A 26,784-nucleotide genomic window follows, 5' to 3' on the forward strand; every position below is an offset into this window, starting at 1 on the left:
ATATATATATATATATATATATATATATATATATATATATTTCACCTATCTGGCTATAATGAACAAGAAGGGTAAATTTTTCAAAGTTCAAAGACTCTCACAAAGAATTTAGTTTTGTTGTTGTTGTTCACCGACATTCAGAAACGTCTAGATTTGTCTCTGAGTATAAATTGAGAGGAGTCTGGTGTTCATTCGTTCATTAACTTGTTCATTCATTGATTATGCATACATCCTTCATGTATTTAAGTTCCCGCTAAGTGTCCAGTGAAGTATGCACAAAATACGTGGAAAAGACTTAGTGGGGAGAGGGACCTGCAGTGGGCTTAGGCATTGAAAGCTGCACAAGACTTAACCCTCGTCTCTAAAAATCCACAGTTCAGGTGTTCTTGCCTGGGCTTCCCACAGACTGGAAGGTCTTTTTACTCACTGCCTGGAGGCCTCTTGTATTTCTCAGCTGTCATTGTTTCACACCTTAACTCTACTCTTCACATGCTATACCTTTTACTCAAACAACAATTTGATCAACATACAGGATATTGTCATTATGCCTTCAATATCTGACTTAGACTATGAATCTAAGAATAGAGCCACATCCTAGTCATCGTTATATCTCTTACACATAGCACAGTACCTGGCACTTAGAAGACAATCTTTTTAATCTCCTTTTTAAAAGTCATCTTTTCCTGTGTCTCCAAATTGTAAAAGATAAAAATGGGACAGAATAAGAAATTGATGTGTAGTTATAACATTTAAAAAGAACCTATCATCTTTATCTTCACATTTAGAAAACCTGCTCACTATATGTATGTCTAATTACTGTCATTAAATAATATAAATCTAAAGTTTGATTGTATAATAATGTGCACCATGGGCACTCAATAAATATTAATCACAACTATTAAACATGCTTTGATCTCATTAAAATAAGATTGGCTCCTTCTGTCTATTTAGACCATGTAACAATTCCTTGTGTTATTAGTTGGTCCATATTTTTGAAGGTTTTAGATCATGTTTAATGGAGCTACTTACTAAGGCCGTTAACAGTTACATAAATGACTTTGACTTTACAAATTTTATGACCGTCATTTGGAATAACTTATACATTCTCCGAGCTTTTGCTTTCCCCAGTGGCCTGATATATTAAAACATGATTGTGAAGTTGCAAATTGTAACCGTTTTTTAAAATCAGCTAAATTTAGCTCCTTATGTAATGCTACTGATTTGTGTATCATAGATAAAGGAGATAACACAGAACTGAGGCTTAGGAACACGTCTTTCACCTAATCAGACTGAACAGCCCTTGAAAAATGATCCTTAAAAAGAGACTTCTATTTCCTGTTCAAAGCAAATACAGTTAACTCCTGTATCTCTTCTATTTTAAAATAATTATTTTTGTGACCCATATGTGAAATGCTCCATTTTTCTCCACAGGGCCCTTACCTTTCAGCATTCATGTTGTATCTCACGTTCTTGTTTAAATTATGTGACTGTGTTCCTGGGGAGGGTTATCTTTAGTTGGTCCTAAGTGGATTATGGCATCCTGAACTCTTTATGGCTTTTTGCCTAGAGCACAGAAACCTAATTGACTGCAATTAGGGCAGCCCAGGCAGTGCCCTGGCCCTTTTCCACACTCCATCTTGGAATTCTAGGTCTCTTCACTTCAATACAGAGAGCAAATGACTCCAAGGTAAAGCTTCGAAATGTGTTTTGGTCTGATCCCCGCATGTCTCACAGAACTACTCGGTGAGGGTGAGATTTGTAAAGCTCAGTAGGACAGGGCGAACAAAACCTTGAGCTCTCACTAGAGGCCAGCATCCCCTAACTCTAGGCTGCTAGTCACTCCCTTTTTCTTCTGTTTTCCAGCACTTAGAGCACTATGTATTCATGGCTTTTTTTGTTTTCACTTCATTAGAATTGTGAAGTCTTTGTTGTGAGCCATGTGTTATCAATCTACAAGTTCCAGTATATGAAACTGTGTTGGATTCTCTAGGAACTGGTATTGTTTTGGTTTAAAAGTTGTTAGGTACTGATTAGCATGAATATAGGCTGATTTATATGTATCCTCCATCTCTTCCACCAACCCTTTAGGATGTGAACTCACCTGGCCTACTAGTTCTTTGCCAACAATTTTCAGCTGTGGTATACTTTGGTCCATTTGAACAAATAAAAAAGCCAAAGTAAACCCCAAAGTAAAATACCTATTATATAACAGGAAACCTGCAGACTTTGGAAATACAAAAGCTAACAACCCCGACTTCCAGGGATTCTTGTCTTGCTAGAGAAAGACAGGCGTCGAGCCTTTGTGTTAGCTGCACCAGCCCCTACTTTAGTAGAGATATCCCTGTAGCAGAGGCAGACCCAGCCTGGGAGAATTTGGGTGAATTTCTTGAAGGAAAGGATGCCAGAATTTGATTTTCAAGGATATGTGGATGCATGCCAGGCAGAGGAAAACAAGATAAAACCTCTAGAGGAGAAAACTACATCGTGCAGAGGAGAAAATACAAGCAGGTCAGAGTTGGTGGAGTGGAAGGCAGGAAAACAGGATGCGCTGAGATCCATAGCAAGGTGTGGCTCTTCGTCCTGCAGACACTGGGGAGCCAAAGAAGGATTTCAAATAAGGCATAGTAGCAGATTTATATTTTTTAATAACTCACACTGGCAGCAGCCTGGGATGAGTTTTATGGAGCCAGACAGAGAAACTAGATAGGAAATGATGACTGCCTGAAATAAGAACGGAGAAGAAGCGTGGGATGGGCTGGAGAAATTTAAGCAGTGAAATTGTCTATCAGTTGATGAGAGAAGAGAGGTGAAGAAAAGGGAGGAATCGGGTGGGTTTTTCTCTATTACAATTAGTACTATTTGTATGGTTTAATTTCTAGTGACAGTCTTTATACCCCTGGGAATTAAGTTGCAAAATGCAACCACTGATTTTAAAATGGCATTTGTTTGTCATCTATCCATTCACTTAACTTTTTTGAATCAAGTCTACATTTTTATTTTAAAATTTGTGTGTCCTTTATTTCTATGACCAAACTAGATTAGTGGTTTTTTTTTTTTTTATAAGAAAATCTCAAGCAATGGGTATCAAGAATTGTATCGAAAGAGAAATGGTCTGATTTATAGCCTGTTCTCTCTCTGACTTCTAATGTTGCTCATGTACGGCCTCCCTTACCACCTATCCAGGAAGATCCCTTCTCCCTGCACCGTGGCGGTAATTTTTATCTGTATAATTCATTTCACAATACTTACCTTCCACCTAACGCTGTCCTTGGTGCTAGGTGGACAACTCCTACATTCTAGCACAGACTCATAAACAGATAAATGTGTTCAGCGTAAAAAGTGTAACAGGACTTCTTATTTGGAAAGTTCTACTAATTATGACTCCAAGCCGTAGTATGATTTCTAAGAGAAAAACACTGAAAAATATTTAAATCAAAATATTAAATAATCAAAATGTCTGACATTGAGAGATTAGTTACATAAACAGGTTATAGAAATTTGCAACAATGGAAGTTTAAAATGCCAAGAAAATCACATGGTGAGCAAAAAGTGCTCACTGATATGACAAAATGCTCAGAATATATCTTCGTGGAGAAATAGAACTGTAATATATTATTCCATTGTTTTGCATACACAAAATGTGGCGCTCTCTCTCTCTCTCTCTATATATATATACATATATGTATATATATGCAGAACATCATGTCTGCTGCATGCTCTGTCTTACATATCTCACATATGTGAACTCAAAATTTGCTCCAAGCAGTTTGTACAGAGAATTTAACATCTCTTGAGTTGTCCAAAGACTTTATATGCACAAACGCACTTGTAATCAGCATAGACTTTACTGAAGATACTGTAAGAACATGGAGAACATATATACCACAATCCCAGAGAAACAATAACAATCTCCCTTAATGCCTATTTCTTTCTGCCAAGGTCTTCTCCAGGCTGCATTTCTACCCTGGAACTTTTTTCTTCTCTTCTGATCACCCTTCCTTCCTTTAACTTACTATTTCTTTGTTTTCTCATATACCCTGGAACCACGGATTCCTTACTCCTTCATAATAGGGTACAAAATAATGTGAAACAATACAACACTAGTGAATTTATTCAAGCATACATATATCCAGCCTCTGCTCCAGTGTATTTATTCAAGCATACATATAGCCAAGCTACTGTGGGTCTCAAGAAGTAAGTTGAACACCACAATCCTGTGCACACGTACACACACACACGCACACACACACAAATAAATTTTATGAAACAGTATTTACCATTCCCTTTACAATCCATATTTTTTATTTTTCCTTTGAAAACGTTGCTTGTGGCCTGCTACATTAATTTTATGACCTACTAATGGGTCTGGATGCAGAGTTACAATCACTGTGCCTTCAAAGGCTGTCTAATGACCTTCTGCATGCAGCTTAGGAATTTCACTTATCAAATTATCCGATTATTTCTTCCTAATACTGAATAAAATTTTCCCTATCTTGTTTTATACACACACACACACACACACACCCCACTCCAGAATGTGCTGCATTAGCTGTCTGTATTCAGTGGAATTGTTGGTGTACTTTCCTTCATTGCAGTAATGGCTAAACTTTCTGCACTGAGCATGTTACTTTTGTGAAAGGAAATGTGAACAGTAAGAAAGCAAAGTCACTTCAGGTTTTGTTCTTCTAGGACACCTGCCCCGATTAACCTTTCCAAGCAGGGTTAGATCCTTCCACCTGTTTTTCCATTTGCCCCTTTTATTTTTCTGTACCCCTCACCCTATTATTGTAGGCTTATGTGTGTTTTAATATGTTTTCCTCCTAGTTCTTAGATCCTTCTTTCTTGGTTTTTTGCTCATTGTTGTTGTAGGCTTCTTCTCCCTCTTTGCAATGGGATTCCTTTTTTTTTTTCAGTACTGAGGATTAACTCCAGAATTTTCTCACTAAATTACATTCTCAGCCCTTTTCTATTCTGAGATAGGGTCTCACTAACTCACTAAATTGCCCAGACTGAGCTCAAACTTGTGCACCTCCTCCCTCAGCCTCCTAGTGTACAGGGATTGCAGGGGTGTGTCCCCAAGCCAGCTTTGCAATAAAGGTCTTAATCAAAAATCCACAGATGAGCTCTGAATCTTCAGAAAATGTATGCAAACTTTAATGCTTTTTTCTTTTGCGGGGGGAAGCAGATCCAGTTATTTTTTGAGTGACCTGTTGTGACAGGCAAAGTTCTAGGTCTGTTCCTTTACAGCCTCTCAAAGCGCTGAAGAACTCCTGCAGCACTGCTGTCTGTACTCACCCCACTTGTTTGTCTTCCATCTCTGAGATGTAAGTGTCATCAGGTGAAGACCCTGTCTGTCCTGCTCACCAATGACTTACTGTCTAGAACAGTGCTTGAAGTACCAGAGCCAATCAAAAAAGTATGTTTTGAATGATTGGGCACTGAGGCAGAAAAGACATTTCATCCCCTCATTTTTCAAAGTTGATTAAATGTCATGTTACTTGAGGGAGCGAGAAATAATCAGAGGGGCTGGGGATATAGCTCAGCAGCACAGCACCTGCCTGGCAAGCATGAGGTCCTGAGTTCGATTCCCAGTACCAAAAAAAAGAAAGAAAAGAAAAGAAAAGAAAAGAAAAGAAAAGAAAAGAAAAGAAAAAGTAATCAGAAGTATTCTAAGACTCTGAAAATTATCCTGGGGTGGGAGAGGTCAAAAATTGGTCTTGGAGCAGGCTTTGATTTGGTACCCAGTTGGGTGTCTCTTTCTTTATCCCACATGCTATCCTTTGTTGTCCTTTAGCCCCTTTCTGACCTTAAATTTCTCTCTTCTTGGCTGGCTCATAGCCCTGGCCCAAGTGTGGAGGGTCAGTGCGGCATAGAAGCCCTGGTTTAATGATTCTTGGGTTGCAAGACATGGCAGCCCTTCTGAGTTTGATTTTCCCCCAGCTTCATTTAATACGGTTCATCTTGTTTTTGAAGGTAGTTTATTCCACAGAAACCAGACAGGGTGTTGTTTAAATAGTAGGCTGATGTCTCAATGTAACATATTGGCCCACTGAGATCTATAAGAGTGTGAATCACAAACCCGCCTCTGTATATTTCTGATATAGTGTGAATGTTCTAGATGTAAGAAAATCCTGTTAAGAATGATCAGGTTATCTCACTGCGCCATCAATCGTATTTTGAAATGTGAACTTAGTAGAATAACTGTTCTTGGCTAAATATATTCTCCTAATGACAGCAGAATATTTTTAAAACGAGGTAACTCAGCCTCTAATCCAAATTGTAGTTGGTTTATTTTGTTCTGAATATGTTTATGACTGGGATTGTGTATTTAAAGTTCAGCTTTGTGTGTGTGGTATTCCTGTGATAATTTCAGTACATAAAGTAAGATGTTTACAAAAGGCAACTTGAGACCGATACAGCAGTTTAGCAGCAAATTCCTACTCTGGGTATTTAACAATAATTAGGATCTTTCTATTGGCTTTGCATAAACTCGGATTAGTAGTAAAATCTAAGTACCATCCCATTTGGCGAACTCTTACACTTCAAACAGTCACAAATTTGCTTCTGATTGTGCTTTTCATTCGCACCTAGCTCAGATTTTTGCCTGATGCTTTTTTAAATCCTCTAATTTACATACTGTGGTAAATTTAAAATGAGAACAGATGAATGCTGCTAAACTTTTCTGTTTCACTGATGAATATGGTATTTTGCTTCAACTATCTAGCTGTTATATATTCAATGACCTTTAAAACATGAAATAGATACTTTTCATATATACTGTGCAAGATGAGTTATTAGTATTGTCTTCCTTTCGAAACTGTGATTCTGAGACACAGAGGCCAAACAGAGAATCTGGGAACTAATTTCTACAAGACTAAAATTCAGAGCTTTTTTGTTCGTAGAGCTCACACCTGGTCAGCTGGGCAGAGAGGCAACATTCATATTTGGGTATCCTGCATTTGTGGGAGGTGATGTACCAACGTAAATGCCCTGAGGTCCCAGTTCATCATGTCAGTGCTGTTGTGCTTCCTGGGAGCCGGAGTTCTGGTTTGAATAAGTATCTCCCAAAGGTCCAGATATTCAGGCATGGTCCCCAGTCTGTAGCACCATAGGAAGCTGGTGGAACCTCGTGGGTGGAAGTTAGGTCACTCCAGTGTGACCTTAGAGGGATATGGGAGTTTCAGCCCCTTCCTCTGTCTTTTACTTCGTGATCACCCGGAGATAAGCAGCTGTGCCCTACCACTTGCTCCCTGCCATGATGTACTTCCTCCCCACAAGCATAGGCTCAAAGGTAGTGAGGTGGCAATCACAGACTGAAACCTCTGAAACCATGAGCCAAAATTAACCTTTCTTCTTTTTAAGTAACCTCAGGTGTTTTGTCATAATGACTGAAAGCTGACAAATACCATGTTAGAACAAGCATGAGTAAGAAAAGAGGTAGCATTTTTTAGTAACTAATAAAGATTTGGATTCAGCTAAGTGCAACACATTACCTCATTTTATTATTATTACTATTACTAATATCAGTCTTGTCCTCTCAAAGAGCAAATTGAGGTTTGGAGAAATTAAATTATCCACTAACTGAAATATCTAAAACCCATGCTTTTAGTACCTGACACCATCCTCCTGGTGACAAATCTATGTCCTCACTTGCTTGTGAGCTCCTAGAGAAAAGAATTCATTTATTCATCCCTACATTTTACACAGTGAGCAACACATCACCTCACAATAGACAGGCCATTCATCTAGTCAACATTCAAGATCCATAATAATGGGCCACCCACTGCACTGGGTGTCTGAGTGGTCAGAGAAAACTTCGTAGATGGGGTGGAAATGAAATACTTGATTGTGAATCAGATCTATTATCACATAATGTAACATTGTTCATTTTGCTTTAGATAACCAAAATCAGGATTTTAAAGTTATATATACTACTTAAGATTAAAATGCCACAAATTATAAGGAGGAAAAAACTAGGGCACATTTTTAAAAGATAAATATAATTTTTTAAAGAGGAGTACAATTTCTATTTCATCATAAAGGAATGAAAATATTTTAAAGCTTTAACAAAGAATTCCTAAGAAAATTTTACATTCTGTTTTATCCTACCATAAAAGTGGGCCAGTTGCTTAACATTTATTCACTTTATTTCTAGCATCTTGATCATACTTGATTACAGTAAGAGACTAGTGGCTCTGAAATTGAATAAATAACCATAATTCAAAGCGTCTGACACTAAATTCAGTTTGATAGAAAGCCAAGCTGTTGCCACTATATCTCATTTTAAATAAGCCCAATATATTAAATCCAGATTTACAAAATGGATTAGTTAAGTGGTCATTCTTCACTTAGTGACATAATTTGTTGTAGTAAGTTTCTCTTGTAATGCTTATAAATGGGAGTCAGTTTATTAGAATCCTTTGTTATTTGCCACATTTCAAGTGCAAAGTACATTTAATAATGTTAGCCAACAAACCAGCAGTTTCTCATTTGTGCTCTATTTCCTGGGAAACAAATAAACTGGTTAGAATAGTCTCTGCACTCAAGGCAGGCCTGTTCTTGGAACAAGGACTGGTAGAAGTGGGTGATCTGTGTGCCAGGGACCTGAGGGAGCTCAGAAGTCAGGCTCCCTTCTTTGGTTTTCCTGTCTTCCAGATCCTCATCCATTGGATCAACCAGGATTGTGCCAAATTCATTGTGGTGGTCAGCTTTCTCTCCTTCATTTGGCTAATGCCTGACATGATTAGATCTTTATGAGAAGAGTTAGGTTCTGTTCACATCCTTGATTCTACCCTGGCAGTGCAGAACTTCATTAGGTCAGTGGGTTGATGGGGATATTGAAAATACGGGACACTAGATGATGTGAATGCTCCAGGGGGACTAGCTTAACAAACCTGCTAAAATAAAGTCAGATGGAAAATTTAAGGAGACAGTACCAGAATACATCATATTTCTAAAAAATATATGCCTCCAATTATATGACTCAAAACCATTTGATGAGCTAGTATAGGAGAATCAGCTTAAGAAAAAGCAGGGTAAGGGAAATTAGAGTGAGATTTATATTGCCCATAATTATTATCATGTGGATATATAAAGTACACTGATCTTGTTTTTTTTTTTTTTTTTACACCAATATACCTAGGTCAAAGAAGATCATTCCCAGCATTTAAAGGGGGTGCAGAAGTAGTTTGCTTTAGCTGGGGATATAGCTCAGTTGCACAAGTGCCTGCCTGGCAAGCCCAAGCCCCTGAGTTCGATTCCCGGTACCAAAAAAGAAAAAAGAAGTAGTTTGTTTTGTTTGTTTTTGTGTGAGAGTGGGAAGGTTTTCTTTTTTATTTTGAGGGCAATCTTCGATCTTTATCTCTTCTGTCTTGCTGTCTTTTTCCTGGGCCTTATGTTCTGAAAATATTTAACTTTCAATCAGAGAACTGGACTAGAGGAGCTAGAGTTCAGCCTAAAGGCCTTTGTGGAGATGCTGTATTTTTAACAAATGTTAAATGCCCTCCTCACACTGTCTTATAAGGAACGTTTGTTTTTAAGGCTCTTTGTGCATTCATCTGTGGAAAAAAGGAATCAAATCTGTCTTACTCAAATTCCAAATTCTAGGGGAGCAGATTGTCACAGAATATATAGTGATGCTCTTCCAAAGAGGAAAATGGTGGAGAAAGCTAGGTCTTTATCATACATGCTAGAAACATTAGTGCTCTCTGAGTAGAAATGGACTTTTATTCTCTTTTGTTTGGATATATCCTACATTATACTACTTAGTTTATTGATTGCTGTAGTTTTTTCTCTATGAAAAAATATTCAGATTAAGCATGTGTTTGTTCTGTTGATGATAAAGACATAAAAGAAATTTCATTCTCAGTGTCCTCTCAGCAGTGAAAATTATAAAACAAAACAAAAAGAATGGAGATGTCCACATTGTTTAATAATTGGTTTTAGAACCAACGCACTATACTTTTTTTAATCCATCATTCAGAGCTGATAATTTTAAATACAATAAAGGAGTCCGGTAGAATATATACAGGAAGAGCCACTCTTTAAGTTAATATGTATTTGCTTTGTTTGACCTATCAGTTTCCATACTTACTACGGCTTCATGTTACTGACTGGGATCAGGCCTCGAGAAGTGGTTTTTCAAATACATTATTTCTGAACCTAATGCTGTTTGTTAACGGAATGCAGTCCTTGGGCACATGTAACATTTGTAATGCTGGTGACTGATGTCAAAGTACAGTGTCCAGGTCCACCTTTTCATTTGTTTTCTAAAGCCTTTGTCCTTAATACATCGATTTAAGCCATTCAGAATTGATTCTTAAAAGAAAACCCATTTCTGTATTTCCATAATTGCAGCCTCACACATGCTTTGTAAGTGTCAGCTGGCATCCTCCAACCCCTCTGCTAAGTGGTTGTCAAGGGTGGCTATTCCTATTCACAGTATGAGGAAACCAAGAGACAGAGATCTTATTGACTTACACTGTGAGACAACATTGTTGCTAGTCTGTTGTTATGTGTTCTCTTCTCTTTTCTAAGTAGGTGACAAAACCGAGCTGCCATGCCCAAGTTGTCTCTCTGGGTCAGAAATATAATCAAGTATCCTGATGTGGACAGAGATTTCCCTGTAGGAGGGAAGATTATCCTAGATCGGGACACCTCCCAAAATGAAGGCTTAGTAGGCACAAGACAAAGCTCTAGCTGAGCGTGACTTTGATGTGAGTCAGAGCAGGTCACCGATTTGAGGACTGTCCTTGTGAAGATGCCTGACTGTTCAGCACACATGATTTTAAGGGCTCTGCTGTAAGAGAAGCTTGCCCATGACTTTAGCCTTCCTGGCCCGGGACCCTGTGGCTGCTCTTATTTTGTACTTCAGGGTGTTTTGGGTCCTGACCCTCTCCTTAATCGTCCAATTTCCATAGTTTGATGGCACTGAACACTGTATTAAATCTCTTGCTCCCATGTAAAATTTTCCTGACATCCCTTATAATCATGAGTGTGATTATATCATTATTCCAACAAAAGCAAACCACATGTGCTTACTAGGTACTGACTACCGTTGTAATCATCTATCTTTCCGTACTCGTATCATTCCCATAGCCATCCTATCAGGCAAGCACTAGCATTCTCCCCATTTTATCAGAGGAAAGTGGGCACAAGGAGATGAAGCAGCTGTCTGAAGGTCACATAGCTACTGCACGATAGACGCCGAACTCCCACCCAGGCAGTGTTTTTGCTAATTCTATGAAGACGGGGTGCTGACTGAAGACTCTTAAGAGTATTTTAGATCCCAAAGAGCAAAATTTTTCATAACTCTTCCTGTTGCAATTGACTATAGCATTGTTTTACGTGCCCAGTCTGTGTTCTCTGAACTGCTTTTCTGCCACTAAACTGCTACTGTTGTCGTCCAAAGACCACCTGATCCATTCCAGAATTAAATCCCAACATACATGCTGTGCTTTACACAGATCCTAAGCAGGGGGATCCTATATGGGTGGAGCTTGGGGTGGAGGTGGCATTGTTACAAATGGAACCCAGATCCTTGCACGTGCTACAGGTCTAGCACTGAGCTACATCCACAACCCTATGTGTAAAATTCTTGTGTTCTGATAATTGGATGAAATGTGGGAAAGATGGTAAAATATTAGCATTTTCATATATGCTTTATGTTACCTTAAGTTTGAGGCAGACCTTTAGAGCAAGAACCAAAAGAAGAGAAGTAGTAATCTGAAATAAGAGGATGGAAGTAAGGGCACTTTAGCAAAATCTTTTCTTCCTACAATAGAAGAAGCAAATCTTAGTAATTGACAGTTAGCTATGATATTTACATTATTGTGCGCTAAGATAGCTCCCCAGGTTACTCCAACTTCCATTTAAGGAGCTGGAGGCCCTGGGGACGGAAAAGTGACCACAGAGACAGTCCCCAGAGGCGAAGGCAGAATTCACACAGGCTTGCCCTCCTGCACTTCTCAGGCTGCAACTCCTCTATGCATATGGTCCAGTCGGACCCAGAAATCAGTGGCTGTGTTGGGACTCAAGACACAGTCAAATGAAAGCCTGCGGCCCAAAGGCCCTGCAGGAGATAAAAGTCACTGAAAAACTGGAAGAGCATCACAGAAAGGCTAAGTGGGGGTCATGTTGGCTATAAAAGGAAATAAAACTCACCGCCTTTTGAAAGAGTGGGAATGGAAGGTGCGAGTAAGATTTTAGGAAGCTAAGAAGTTCCTAATCACACACTACGTTAGAGTGTGTCCATGCTTTCATTTATTATCACCCCAGGGTGATACGGTAATTCAGAACTTTTGTAGAGAACTTCATACTAACGGATATCACAGTCACACCAGAGTTTCTTGCTTATGTCTTATTTTGTTCAGTTTTAAGATTTTCTCTGTTTTCTCCTGTTACACTGGCAATATTAATGATATTGATCTAGTGAAACATGGTGCTACTGTATTCACCAGTGTGGCATAGATTAGATCTGTAAAGAATCTGTTGAGTACAGCAATTTTTCAGGTGTTAGTGAGGCACATGCATTTCATTATTGTTGTTATTTTTGGTCCTCCAATAGACAGGCAAAAACGTGAGGTCATTAACAAAGCACATTGCCCTCCCCCACAAACACACGCACAGAATGGTTGGTCTCTTACTTCAGACACAAAGCGTCTGCGGTCAGGCTATCTTAAACACTAAGCATACGTGGTGAGGTTACTTTCCTAGGAGGCTGCATGAGAGGATATGCAGTGTGTTTGTCCATTTCCGCAAGGGTAACCTGCAAGCATGGAATCGTGTGTAGGGAGCGGTCACCCTGAATGCCCCTGCCTGGCAAAGTACTGACCACCCCCTCACCACTGTGGGACCTGGGCAGTTCCTGTTCTCAGGATGCTGAAGCAGGTCTGGAAGAACATGTGACGGGCCATCTCAACCCGGATGGAGATGCTCTAGAGGACAAATAGCCCAATTAGCCATTTCGGTAAGCTGAAGGTGTTGCAGCTGCCCTGACTGGGACAACAGGTAACTGACGCATGGTCATTATGGAGAGATGAGAGTACTGCACACGGGAGCTTGCTTCACTTTCAGCAATGTCATAGTCACACAAAGTCCCCGGCTTCCAGCTCGTCAGATAGCTTTTCTCCCTTTTCCTGCCTGCGTGGTTCCCACCCGCAGCGTGTTGGGCTCGTTCCCTTTCTCAGCGGGTCAGGTCTGCGGCCCCTGGGCCTGCGCCTCCCAGCACGCCTGAAGGGAGCACCATTCTCGGGGAGCACTGCCTGTTGTGTCTTATTGCTTAATTATTATACCTATTTAATGCAACTTAGAACATTGTCAGCTGTTGAGAAAAGGTAATTATCACTAGTCAGATGAAAAACACTTTTTTGGCTGCCTTACGGATACACATTTTACTGGTACCTTGATACATAATGAAGCCTGATAGCAAAACTTTTGCTTGTCTCTTCTTCAAGCCACAGCTGTTTCCCTGCTAAATTCATCCCATCTGTCTTCCCTTCCGTAAAGCTGTAGGCAGTATAGCATAAGTACAGAAGCAGTTCAGTGCTATTTTGGATAAACATAGCTGAAATTTGAATCTTTGCCATTTGCGATGCACACATTTTGTTTTACTGCTGTAAAGAGAGCTGTCAAAATACAACTACATGGATAATTTACTAAAATACAGTCAAATGTAAGGTTGATCAAAAGGAAAGTACGTTGGGTCAGCCTGACTATTCCAGTGCTTCAAAAGGTGTTTCAGACCTCAAGTTCCCCAGGAAATCTGCCTGGGGGAGGCAGCATCTGAAGTCTTTGTTTTAATCCTACAGACCAGTTTTCAAGAGCTAGCAGTTCTTTGTAACTGTGGCATAATTTAAAGAGTCTCTAAGAGGCTCTGGACTAAGAAGTCCACTTTCTTAATCTCCAAAATCATGTGTATTAGTGGGAAACATTTTCTCCTTCTCGGCACAGCCCAGCAGAGTTGAGCTACATTATTGTTTTGCTGTTTTGAAATTTATTGCTTCAGAATGTCTGTTAGCAATGAGACAGTCTATGTAATTGCCCTCTCATTGGGTATTGCTGGGCTATTGGTGCACCTAAGTGTACCATGGTGTGGTTGGTTGGTTTTTTAATCAATAATATGCAATGCTTCCCAGTCAGCGGAAGGGGTTTTCTTAGATGAATTCCTCTTCTGAATGCTAGACCCCTCACTCCCTCCTACATCACTCCCCTCACACGAATATTTTCTGCTTTTTTCTCCAAAGGCAAAGATCTGCTCTAGGCCCAAATGAATTAACAGATCTTTGAGGGAAGGGACAGGTATCTAATAATATTTTGGTGACGACTGTGACCCAAGCTCATAAGAATGACTTGGACTTTTGTTTAAACGAAAGTAAATGAAACACAACATCCCTGGGAAGGGGTCTCTTTCAATTCAGTGATTCCCTCGGTTCAGGCTTAGATTTGCTCTGCCTCCTCCACCACTTCCCAGCCCTGCATCTATGCAACAAGGGAGGAAGGAAGAGGACGGAGGGGTCTGGGAACCAGGCTGGGCCGTGGGGCTCTCCTCCTGCCCTTACCCTTCCCGCCAGAACTCAGTCACACAGCAGCACCAAGCGCAAGTGGCCAGACACATGATCTGGAAGAGGGGAAACCTGCATGATGGTGAGCTCTGTCACTCTCAGCCCCACCATCCCCACCTCCAGAATCACCCTCTGCACACAGATGATAGCAGAAGGGCAACTCCAGCACGCGGGGCCATGGCGCAAAGCTGCGTCATGTTTAGGAAGAGGGCCATGTGGTATGAAGGTGGTGCCTTTCACTAACGCGGGTCTGCAGAGTTTGCCAGAATTGTTAACAACTGTGAACCTCCTTGGAAAATCCTGCCTTGTTCTCCACTGTATCCCAGTAGGCGGTAGAGAAGACCCTATAGGTACTCAGGAAGCATTTGTTGAAAATACTGTATTTTCTTCATATTTGCCATAAAGCCCTGCCTTTTGGTCAGTTAGGAAACACCAGCATCTGTATTGTACATTACATTTATACAGCGTTAGCAAAATCATAGTGCTGCTGGGTCCCCAGCTGCTGCCAATAAAATTGTTTTCCTGGAAAGTCCCCAAGGCCTTTTTGCACCAAAGCATTACCCTCTTTCATCTAGTTTTCTTGTAGAGAGAGAGAGGGGGAAAAGAAAAAGATCCCAGACTCCTTGGAAGGCAAAAGTGACGTGACTGCCACAAATGCAACCAGCTCTACTTAAACTGTAGGTGGAAATGGCAGTTCCTGCCAGCGGTTCTTTGAAAACCAACTAACTAAAAAAGAAAAACAAACGGATGCATTTACCCTGTGGTGCCATCTGATTCAGGGCCAGTAGGTGCTTTAGAAGCACAGTCAAGTCCACTGTGATGCTGTCACTGAAATCCGTTCTTTCAACACTTACCTGTGCCAGGCACTGTGCTGGATGCCCTGGGTACCAGACTTGATGCTGTCTCCTGCACTAAGGTGAGAGATTCGAGGAGCTCACAATGTGAGCAGGAGAGAGGCACTCATGGTGCACTGCAGTAAGAGCCCTCTTGACACTCCCCTCTCAAGGAGATGCAGAGTAGTGTATGAAGAAGTGAGTTTCTCTTATAGTTTTCTTTGAGTTGCACACTTTAGTAAACCATTTTAGACTTAAGAGGTAAGATGAGAAGAAGCACATGACTTCTGGCTGGAAGTCACGTGCCTTGTTGGCCTTCCCGACTTCCCAGCAGCCAGTGTAGTATGTTTCTGTGGTTAGCCGGCCCCCAAGACTTCCCTGACTCAGCTACTTTCCTTTATCTTTTTCTTTTTGGTTTTTCGAGTCAGGGTCTCACTATATGGTTTAGGCTGGTCTTAAACTTACTGTGTAGCAGCACAGACTGGCCTGGAACTCAGAAATCTTCCTGCCTCAGCCTCCCTAGTCAGCCAATTCTTGTAATGCTTACACAGCACAATCTAATCATAGCGTGAGTCTATAGGCAGATGTGTATTTTGGAAATGAACAAATAATAAACATAAAAAATGTTATCTACAGTAAAAAACTTACCATTTGAGGTGAGTTTTGTTTTTCTAGTATTCCACTGACGTCTTCTCCCCATCTTTATGATCTGACTCGCGCCCATGCCTTTGGCTGCATTTGCACATGAGACACTCGCTGTCATGTCAGACTGGGAGGAAAATAAGACCGTTCCATCAGACAGGCACGTGCCCACATAGGCTCAGTAACGCTGTGTACTGGAAATATGGAAAAGGAATTAACGTGAACTCAGGTCCCATGAGCGTCAGCAGGTATGGGTGTCTTGTGGCTGGAGAGGATAGAAAGAACCCCTTACTCAAAGCTTGATGCGGTCGAGTCCTCTTGACCCAGAATTGTCAACACGGTTGCACAAAATGGAGGTCCCAGTGGAGGAACACTGCGCTAGCGTGGCTGATGGACCCTCAATCCTCAGGGTGATGCTTATTTTCATAAATTCCACTTTAAAGCATATGGGGGTATTGGTGGTGCTTTTAAATAATTTTCTGAATGCTTTTCACTTAGGCTTTTCAGGGATGATGACTGTGTATGGGGGTTTACACATCCCTTCCCCGCTTCAGGGGTGGGCCAGTTACTGCATCTTGAACTTTAATCATTGCATCTGGCTCCATTGCCATCCATGGGAGGTCACAACTTAGGGATTCTGCCTTCTGTTAAGCAGAGCTTTACAGTGGACTGTAAGTGTTCAGCGGACTCATCCAGCAAGAATTTAACTTAAAAGACCCAAAGGCCAGTTAATGGTTCTCTGAGCCTGTGCTTAATATTTCATTGTGTAAGTAAGGCTGTAGCACTTAGTCAACTGGGATGCCAAGGAGTTACTAAAAAACTCAAATTAATGCACATCATTAAACATATTTACACACACAGAACTATTTCAAACTAGTACTGCTGGAATAAAGACAAAAATAATACTGTGTATTTACATAACACCATTAACACCTTTCATTAGAAAAATCTCAAGCCTTCACTAACTAACTAAACTGCTCAGCACCCTGCGAGGTGTGTGGGAAGCAAGGTAGAACAATAAACAAGAAGTTAATGGTGAGGGAGTGGGCAGCATGCGTAAAGAGGGCGGGCATTCAAGTCCAGGTCACCTTATCGATGGAGCCATAGCCCAAAAGAACCTATAAATGTCACGGGTGATTACAGACTTTGTTATGCTTCTGGATGCTGTCTGTTGTTTTTCCAACCTAAAATCTGTATTTTACTTGTAGGGCTAGGATAGTGACTTCTAATCTGGTCATTTGATCCATTGCTTAACTTTCCCTAGGCTCAACTAAAGACAACGGCATTCATTTATTTATTTATTGCCAAAACTTTTTACAGAAAGGGCACGGTCTGTTCTCTGGAAACATCTGGAGATGTGTAGACACATGCTGCTCAGTGAGTGTGTTGGTTTGGGGCTTATTTTGCAAGGGGAACAATATAATACAGGACACATACTTCATATGATTATTTATAATAGTCACCCAAAGAACAGTATGCAAAAGAGTGCAGGGAATCTGTCCACACACTAAGACCAAGAAATCCAGCTGAGGGCCTGGATCCCACAACAATGTCCTACATGAGTTGAGCTGAATACCCAGAGCTCATAACAGTGCCTCCCATGAATCCAACTGGAGGCCCAGAGCCCGTGACAACGTCTCATGTGGACCTGTTTCACGGATCTGCTGGAAAGGCCCAAAGGTCAGTGGTGGAATCTACAAAGTCTGTGCCAGCAGAAAGAAGGATCTGTGCTAGCAGGCTGAGGGATCTGCACTGGAGCCAGGAAGTGATGCTCAGCAGAACCAGAGCTCCCCCAAAAGGTACCACAGCCATCCTCAGCAACAGTGAGGTCCCGAGCTCCTCCGATGATCAGGATGGCCGAGTCCCCATCAGGGAAGCCAATGCAGCGAGCTTTTCCTGGAGGCTGGCAGTGCACCATCTTCCCCTCCGGAACCAGGAAGCTATGCTCAAAGTGAGGACCAGAGCTCCCCAAAGTGAACCAAAGCCATTCTCAGTGCCAGCGAGGTCCCGAGCTCCTCGGAGGATGAAAACAGCCAAGTTCATCAGGAAAGCCAGCTCCCCATGGCCTCTCCCAGCTCCCAGCAGCCTTCTCAGCTCCCAACAGCCTGCTTCTTCTCCTCCAGGTCTGCCTCTTATGCTGCTGACAACAGGCCTCAGGTGGGCCTCCCACACCCAGCACCACTCACTCAGTTCAGCTGGAAGTTATAAGTTGACCACCAGTTATCAATCCACTACAGTGAGGAAGGTCTGGATGAGCCCTGGTCTCCTCTGGGAGGGTCAAGACTACTGGGAACACCAGTAACACACACACACACCCCCCCCATGATGGGCCTGGCCCAGCACAGAGAGCAGAGAGAACTTTCCAGAACTTCTCAGGAGCCCCAGGACAGGCCTGGAATGTGACGCAGTAGAGTGTCAGGAGAACCAGTGTGAGTACAAGCATAGCACCACACCAATGGGTGTCGTGAGTTTTTCATGTGGAATTGTGAAATATCACATATTAATGTCTTTGAATGACTTTGCTATTCTCATGGATTTTCCAAAAGGTTGGTGCTGGAACTCAGTGTTCAGTAGTTATCCTATCCATCAGATTTATTCACCTGGTCCTTTGAGGAAAAAAAAAAACACCTTTCTCAGTGTAAGTTTTGTTCATAGTAGTCTCTATTTTGGCTTAACCTCTCAGATTGTCAGATAATTTAGGTGTCACAGATACCCAGGATAAGATAGTTTTCAGACACTATAATTTAAACGTCTCTACAATGTAATAAACAGAGCTTCGTCTGGGTTTGGGGAATAATGTTTTCTTCCCAAACAGCTGTTCATTTGTATTAACAATTTTCTGTCTCTAGAAGACAAGCAGCATTTCTTTTTTATATGTAGTCCTAGCTTCCTTTTCATCCGGGTAGCTGTGTGCACTCTGGTATTATTTTTAGTAGCCCCGTGTACCGGGTGCAGACACCTGACCTCCCCTCGGGGGCTTCCAGGAGCAAAACTAGCACTCGCGCGGTCCTCTTCTGTGAGGTCAAACCATCACTCCCTCTTTTCATAGCACTGGCCAATGTCACTGCCTTTCGGATTCCTCAGAGATCATTTTGGTAAAGGTATTTAAGCACCAAATGAACAAGTCCTTGCCCCATCTTTAAAAGCTAAGCAAAGGATCCCTAGTTTTTCATTTAGAGCGCTCTAATTAGCACCCAAAGGATGGCAATCTATGAGGCTAGGATGAAATTACTGATAACTAACACTTGGTACGTGTCGGTATTTGAAGATTTTACATGTATAATTTCCTGTTAACCTTGAGATAGGGCTGGGGATTTAGCTCAGCAGCACAGTGCCTGCCTGGCAAGCGCAAGGTCATGAGATCGATTCCCGGTACCAGGAAAAAAAAATCTTAACCTTGGGATAGAGCTGGAAGAAGTATTATTAAAATTCCGTTGTAATTTGGAGAAATTTAGGCTCAGAAAGGAAAAATGTTAAAAGTCCCAATAGCCAGTAGGCTGGACCTTATGCCCTTTGCTACTTAACACCTCTGAGGTTCACTGTAAGGAGAGGGGTTATAAGCACACGGTCTGAGCCCAGATAACAGAGGTTCAAATCCCGGCTGTACCACTTCTGTGCTGTACCCCCAGGGCAAGTTACTCATTTCAGGCCTAATCTTCTTCACCTGTAAAATGGCGACAATTATGTGATCTCCTGCCCAGCATTTTTTTTTTTTTTTCCGGTACCAGGAATTGAACTCACGACCTCGCGCTCGCCAGGCAGGCGCTGTGCCGCTGAGCTAAATCCCCAGCGCCCTCAGCATTCTTAAGAATGAGTCATCACACAGCATGTTCCGAACAGTGCCTGGTGTACAGTAAGTTCTCCACAAACATCAGCACGGTAAACAACACGTAATACAAAATCAGGGTATGTCCGGTGTCCCGGGAAGTGAATGTCAGACGTTAGTTCAAGCCCTGGTCAGGAAGCCACAGTCAAGTCTGATGGCAAAGCCCATCCCATTGACACCACGGGCCAAGTTAGAGAATAAACGGTTCTTTAATTCTTCTGGTACAATCCAGAACTTTTCCAGCCTACAAAATTAGTGATAGACAATTTTAAAAGCCTGCCTCTGGAGGACTGAGTGTGACTGTCAGAGGGACAGGAAATACGCCAGTCTCCACTCTTGATAGACAGGAGTGATTCTTCAGAACATGCCTTCCAGAATGCTCTCAAGAAGACCTCAGGATTTATAACCTTAGAGCCTCGAACCTGTGGGGCAGCTTGTGCTTAAGCAGCACTAAGCCTCGAGTAACACGTCTTCATTCACGATCAGTCATGCTTGGGCCCCCCTGGAAGTTGCTTTTGACCGTCTCATAGTGGCATCAAAGATTTATGAAGCCGGAAGAATTGAGGTGATAGCCGAAACTTGCAGTTGTTTGTGTGAAGTCCTGTTCTGCTGTGAACTGGATTGAAGTCAGCAGTACAATCAGGAGCCCAGAGGTGATAGAGAGAAGGCACGCAGGCCTCAGCTGAGGAAATCAGCCGGGCTCTCAGACACGGGAGACCCAGGGAGGGAGGGGACAGAGCCACCTGAGACTGCAGCATCTTCATCTCCTTGCAACCGAAACAAGAGGAGAGTTCAAAAGAGAAGCCCGTGGCTTTATTTGGGGAGTTGTCTGGTTAAGCACATATGTGCACCATAAATGGAGATTTCAGTTACACCCGCTCGCATTTCTTCATGTCAGCATCTGATCTGCAGCCTCCAAATGCGCTAGCATTCCTTGCAAATAATTTTGCTTTGGAAGCTCCTATTGATAGATGATTACTTTTTATTGAAAGACTATTCTCTTGATCAGAAGTTTCTGACAGTTTCAGCAATGCTAAATCAGATTCCAGATATACAATGACAGCTTGTTGGTGTGTGTTTATGTGTGTGATGCACTCAAATGCGTATGTCCTGTCCTGCTACATTACAAAGAGCACCATCTTAATTTTTGACTATGCTGTAGGGCTGTGTGTGAGTATGGATAGACAGACATAGGATGCTTGACTCAAGGACTCTCTGTAATTTGGTAGCATACACAGAAATGTGTTAAGGTCAGGGATTTTTGTGCTATGAAACTTCTTTGCCAAATGCCCACTAGCTGTATGCACATTCCATCAAGCATAATGTGGTATAGACAAAAGGACATAGTATTTTAAACAGAAATCCGTCTTCTCATTCTGTCTTCACCATTTAACAGCTAATGCTAGAATTGTGGCTTTCGACTGAAGATTGTGCTCCAGCTTTGCCACTTATAACGTGTGTGAATTTAGGCAAGATATTGGTAACTTCTGTCAGCCTCAGCTTCCCTTAGCCATAAAATGAGGGTCATAGTAATATCAGTAATACTTTCCTTAGTTATTTTTGTTATTGAATCTCAATTACCTCATTCATTAGAAGAAAGACCTCCTACATTACAGAGTTGCTTTCAGAATGGAATGAGCTAATGTATGTGAAAGTCATTTTGTGTAAGCTGTGAGTCACTCTATTAAAATAATTATTATTATTATTTATTGAGATTCTACTAAGTTCTAGTCACTCCATATGCTAGCTCCAATTTTTACAACAATCCTGTGAGGTAGATAGTATTATTTTATACTGCAAGTAAAGGAATGGACTTACAAGGGTTTTCCAATACCTTATTCAGACTTTAATCTGGATCTGTTTTAAATTCAAAGTCGTCATTCTGCATAACCACATCTCAATGATAATAACTCAGAGAACTGTTCATAATAGTTTATTGTTCTTATTGACGAAAGAATTTGGCTAGTAGTATAATATTCATTGCATACACGTTATGTTAAAATACTAATTTTGATGAAATATACTTACTACATACTCATTCAAAACTTGCATATGTATCTACCCACAGAAGACAGAGAGTTGTACTGCTAAGCCCTAGGCTATGAACCCTGTTTCAAAAAAAGAACATGTCACCAGCATCCTAGACAGTGGCAGGGTGGTTGAAATACACATGCTATCTTCAAGGTGAGTAGTGTAAAGGGCATACATTTTCTCATGGATAATTCTCCTTGTAATATACCTATTTCAATACTTTTTAAGTCATTCCTCATGTTCTTACATTTTGGTTACATGCATTTTCATTCATACCGTAGATTGTATGTAAGCTGAATTTACAGTGTGAAGCGCCTGCCTGCATGCTAACGAGAGCTAGCTCAGTGCTCACCAGCACACGGGTCAGTGTAGCCGCCAGGTGAGGTAACTGTGTCCAGTTGCACCTGCGGGACTGGTGTGCCCCGCCGAGGTAGACATGGGCTTTCGGGTGCAGCCCCTTACTAACCACAGAGCTTTGCTAAAGATTTTTTTTTTTAACCTCCTAGGCCTGAGTCTCCTCATCTGTTAAAATGGAGTAATAATATCCACCTCCAGGGCTTTGTGGGCAAGTAAAGAGATATTTCCAGTAACAGACACAGTATTCAAAACATGCAGCTCTTCTTTCCACCTTTGTCATTAAAAAAAGGTCTGCTTTTGCAAAACAGTATTTCCTTTGCTTTTTGGTTGTGCTGTATTTGTGCCATGTTTGGTTAACCAACACGAGGTCCAAGTGAATTTATGAGGCGATGTGACACTGACGCTGAGCTCTTCCTGGGTGACGGAGCTGGTACCGGGGACAGGGTGGCCTCTGCAGAGAGTACTGTCGGTTCAGAGGGAGCAGTGTCCCAGCAGCCCCTCTGGAGCAGCTGAGGCAATAATAAGCCCCCTCACTCCCACCTCTCAAGGTTTGCTCCAAAGCCGGCGTCATCACTCACAGGTGTCTCCCAGCTTTCACTTTTAGTTTGGAAGAAAGCCATAGTTTTCCAGTGTCTTTTTGACCCCCGGCCTGATTGAATATTTTTCTAGTGCCCCCCCTCCCCAACTGCTCTAAGTTACAAACAGCCAGATTTCAGTCATCAGGAGGGTAGAATGTATTATTTTTTGCAGCCTGTCTCACGGGGGCCAGATTCCAAGGAGGCAGCCCATGTGCACACAGGCCAGGAGAGCCAGGATTTCAACAGTGTCAACAATCTTTGCTCATCGTACCAAAAAAGCCCTATGTCAGCGCCGACTCATTAGCATACAGCCGCGCTGTGCTTGCTAACAAAGCAAGCTCCGGGTATCTGCTACTTTCTCAGCTTGTCTGTCTTCCCTGACCAAAAACAAGTGAAGACATGGCTTCAGGCGAGGATGCTGTCCCTCCCCACGGAACAGAGAGCATCGCCAGGATTCCCAGAGAGGCCGCTTTCAAGTGGTTTTAAAGTAATCATCCTTTGGAGAAACGAGACCATCCATCCTTTGTTTTTCTAATCTTGTTTTAAATCTTCAAGAGGCAAAAACACTTTGCCATGTTATCTAGCTAAAAATGATCTAGCCCTGAGTAATTCCTGGTCATCCCTTTAATAGGTTGTTTTGTTAAGAGTGCTTAAAAAGAGCCGTCCGTCTGGGCAGGGGTACACTAGCGTGCCCTCCTTCCGGGCTGTCTCCTATCCCTCTTTTGTTGGGGGATGGAGGGAAGAAGAAACGTACAAGCAGATGTGCTGCTAGATCTACAGGCTTCTGCCAACCATATGGCATCTTAAAGAAAGATGGTTGGAGCGTCTGGATTAGCAAAGAGTCGGGATGGGAAGCCATGTGTCGTGTTGGTACAGGCAGTTGTTAGAGCTCTCTCTAAATGGCTTCAGGAGATTGTGTAATGGAACAAATGGTCCTGCGAGCCCAGGAACAGCCTTGCCGCTGCTGGAGAGGCGCTTGGCCCTCGGGCGGGTACTGCTTCCCTTTTTTCCCCCAGTGTTACGTATTCTTCTTTTAATGTTCTCTGAACTCTGAAAATTGACTACAACTTTTCAACTTGTAATTACGCGCGTGGGTTCTCCCATGTCTAGGTCTGCCTGAGCTCTCCTCCCTCCCCGATTTGGTGATTTGCAGTGCTGCGGTCCTCAGTGTCCTCTCCCTCCGCCTTCCGGGGGTTCCAGGCTCGGTGCCTCCCAGCAAATGCCGTTTGGGGGGAGATTGTCCAGCTATCAGGGGGGTGTATCCTCCCACCAGCCTTCCCAGAAACCCTAGGAAGGGAAAATCTGAGAATTTTACGTGGTCCCACGTGCTGAGCATCTGAGAGATGTGTCCCTTCACTGTTTAGGACTTCGTGTATGGGATTTTGCAAAGAATGATACGGTAAACTCTGTGGATACTTAGGTCACATACATATGCTGTTTACTTAGCCATTTGAGACTTTAGGAGTCTACTCCATAACCCAAAATTGGAATATAAGTTTAAGAAGTGAAGGGGCTGGGGATTTAGCTCAGTAGCAACAGCGCCTGCCTGGCAAATGCAAGGTTGTGAGTTCGGTTCCCGGTACCGGAGAAAAACCAAAAAAAAAAAAAAAAGTTTAAGAAGTGAGCCACTGTGATGCGACAGAGCACGTGGGCAGTGTGTCACCGGTGGTCAAGTTGTGAGACTGTTGTTTTGGGAGCGTGGATGCAGAAGGCCAGCACCTTCCAGCTGGGACAGATCTGGTGAATGTGTTCTCAGCCAAGCTTTCTGGACATTTTGCAACATTTTAGGGCAAAGAGATCTTACTGTGCTGTCATTTCAAGGCTACTGCACGGGCCGCCTCCTCACTGGGATAGCTAACTCTGCAGCTGCAGAGATGGTAGCGTAGACCGTGGTTAATGGAAGGTAAAATGCCTGGTTGATTAGTTCCTCTACCTGATCGAATTATCAAGCAGCTGGCATGAAGTCATCCTGGTCAGTACGATTGCTGGTCAGTGGCTGGTTTATGCTGCCACGAGTTCACTGCCTATGGGCACCTCCTGTCGTGTCTGAGGCACACCTCCTTTTTCACAGGCAGTGACCCCAACTGCACAGGTTCCCCAGGATGAGAGCAAGGAGCACACGCCACATCCAGACTGAAAATGAGTAACCTGTGATCTGCTGTAGGAAACAGGAAGCAGTCCTGTCCATCACGACCTCTCTCAAAGGAACGACCAGCGATGAAAATACATTCTATTTATCTGCTGCGTAGCAATGCAAAGCTTTGCTCAAAAAGAGAAATGAAACCTAGGGACCCCGGGACGAGGCTCCAGGAGGAGGAAAGGGCGCCGTTTGGAAAGCTGTCTTCGGACTGCAATCACTTCTATGCACTCGTGGCGCAGACATGTGATTCTTACTCTCTTTAAACAAGGTCATCTGAAAATCATTTGGAGATTCCTACCAACTTCCTTCATAAACAACTCTTCCTACCGAGACGAGCTGCCACTCAGGAATCTCAGACGAAGTGCTGTTTCATGTTTGTGAATACTCTGTATTGAAAATGTAGTCTTACCTCATGGACATGGGTTTTAAACACTTGCCTTTCTTCGGAGCTTTTATCTTGCTGAACATGTTTAAGTGTTAGGATATTCTTACTCTGTCTCCTGCCTTCAGGATCCACGCGGGGATCAGGGTGCCTGTGAAAAGCCTCCTTCTGACTGTCCCCCCCGAGTGGGAGAAATGACCACTTTAATGCCTTTTACCTTGCCAGTGTGCACAGTCTCAAGTTTGCCAGCCCTGGAGCTCCTGGAAACAATGCAATTAAACCGCAACATATTTCCCAACATTCTTAATTAAGACAGTGACTGAAAAATGTAGATTAACAGCAGTTACTGTTTTTATCAACATATTTTCTCTTTGCCGACACCCTCACATCCCCTCCCCCACCCCGTTTTGCTTTAAATGTCTGATGTCAGTTGTCCACATGTACATTATGCACATGGCACTGAAGAAACAAAGTAAAAAATTCTCTTTTCATTCTGAGCTGCATGCCCAGCGCCACATGCACTGTCTGTTACATGTCGCTTCTTAGGAGGTTCATGCTGGGAGTTTCTTTTTAAAGGCAAAGTGTTTCTGAAGGAAAGAGTTCAGGTTGGGCAGATTGTGTTAGAAAAATCTCACTGTCTCAGAGTGGAATTAATATACTGATTATTCTGTGCAGGCTCAAACTGGCAGCGTGTGCAAAAGTTCAAGCGTGTCTGGGAATTGAAATATAGAAGAGAATTCGAGAGTGAGCGGAGACAAAGAGTTGGAAGCCGCGCTTAGGAGTGAACCTAATGGCAACTTTGTAAAGAGGGGGAGGGAAGCCGAGCAGGAACGACTGCGTCCTGGAGCAGTGCTCAGGGGAGGTATTTTTCATGGATGCAGAAGTCCTGTTTTCCATGTCACATTTTAGGACTGACCTTAAAAGTCACTGCAGTTATGGGGGGCGGGTGCCGAGCACCTCTTTATTTTCACTTCCTTGAGCCCTTCGATCCTTGCCAGTTTCAATTAAGTCACATGAGAAGTTTAATCACTACCTAAAAATTAGAATGGGCTGCAACAGTTCTTGGGCCTCCCTGTTTGCCAAGATTCTCCCCCGCCCCCGTTTAATTAAAATTTGGGTCCTCCATGCTCATCAGCAAACAATGATCGGTTTATCTGTTTACAGATAAGGAATTAAAAAGTAAGAAAAGCAAATACAGTCACGGAGCACCTCTCCCACCCCGGGGGAATCAACGCTTCTTTTCTCATTGCTTCTCAGGGGAGAGAAACTGGGACGTGAGCACGGAGTTAATGAAGCTTTCACCCATGTCCGTCCCTCAACTGCCACCTCGCCCTAATCCGCTCCTTCTGCCGAGGTCCACGGCCCGCGACCCCTGCGGGGGCCGAGCCAGCTGCTCCGCGCGGCCCTGCCCCGCCCGAGCCGCGTTGCTGCAGG

General features: G+C 42.5%; 1 protein-coding gene across 4 annotated transcripts in view; it reads left to right on the forward strand.

Annotated features, from left to right (window-relative positions):
- Sdccag8 (serologically defined colon cancer antigen 8) overlaps positions 1-26,784 on the forward strand; it is a 214,869-nt gene that overhangs the window by 165,564 nt on the left and 22,521 nt on the right. Inside the window, exon 17 of one of the 4 annotated variants that reach the window (XM_013520314.1) lies at positions 26,026-26,496. The exons of 2 other annotated variants lie outside the window; for them this stretch is intronic. In XM_013520314.1, the coding sequence (XP_013375768.1) occupies positions 26,026-26,080 (55 nt within the window). In that variant the 3' untranslated portion in view covers positions 26,081-26,496. Of the gene's footprint in view, positions 1-24,899; positions 25,138-26,025; positions 26,497-26,784 lie in introns of those variants that run through there. One more of the 4 variants, XM_013520317.1, reaches the window with a different exon arrangement.

The sequence above is a fragment of the Chinchilla lanigera genome, unplaced genomic scaffold (assembly GCF_000276665.1).
Source record: "Chinchilla lanigera isolate Chin_1 unplaced genomic scaffold, ChiLan1.0 scaffold00005, whole genome shotgun sequence".
NCBI classification, from domain to species: domain Eukaryota; kingdom Metazoa; phylum Chordata; class Mammalia; order Rodentia; family Chinchillidae; genus Chinchilla; species Chinchilla lanigera.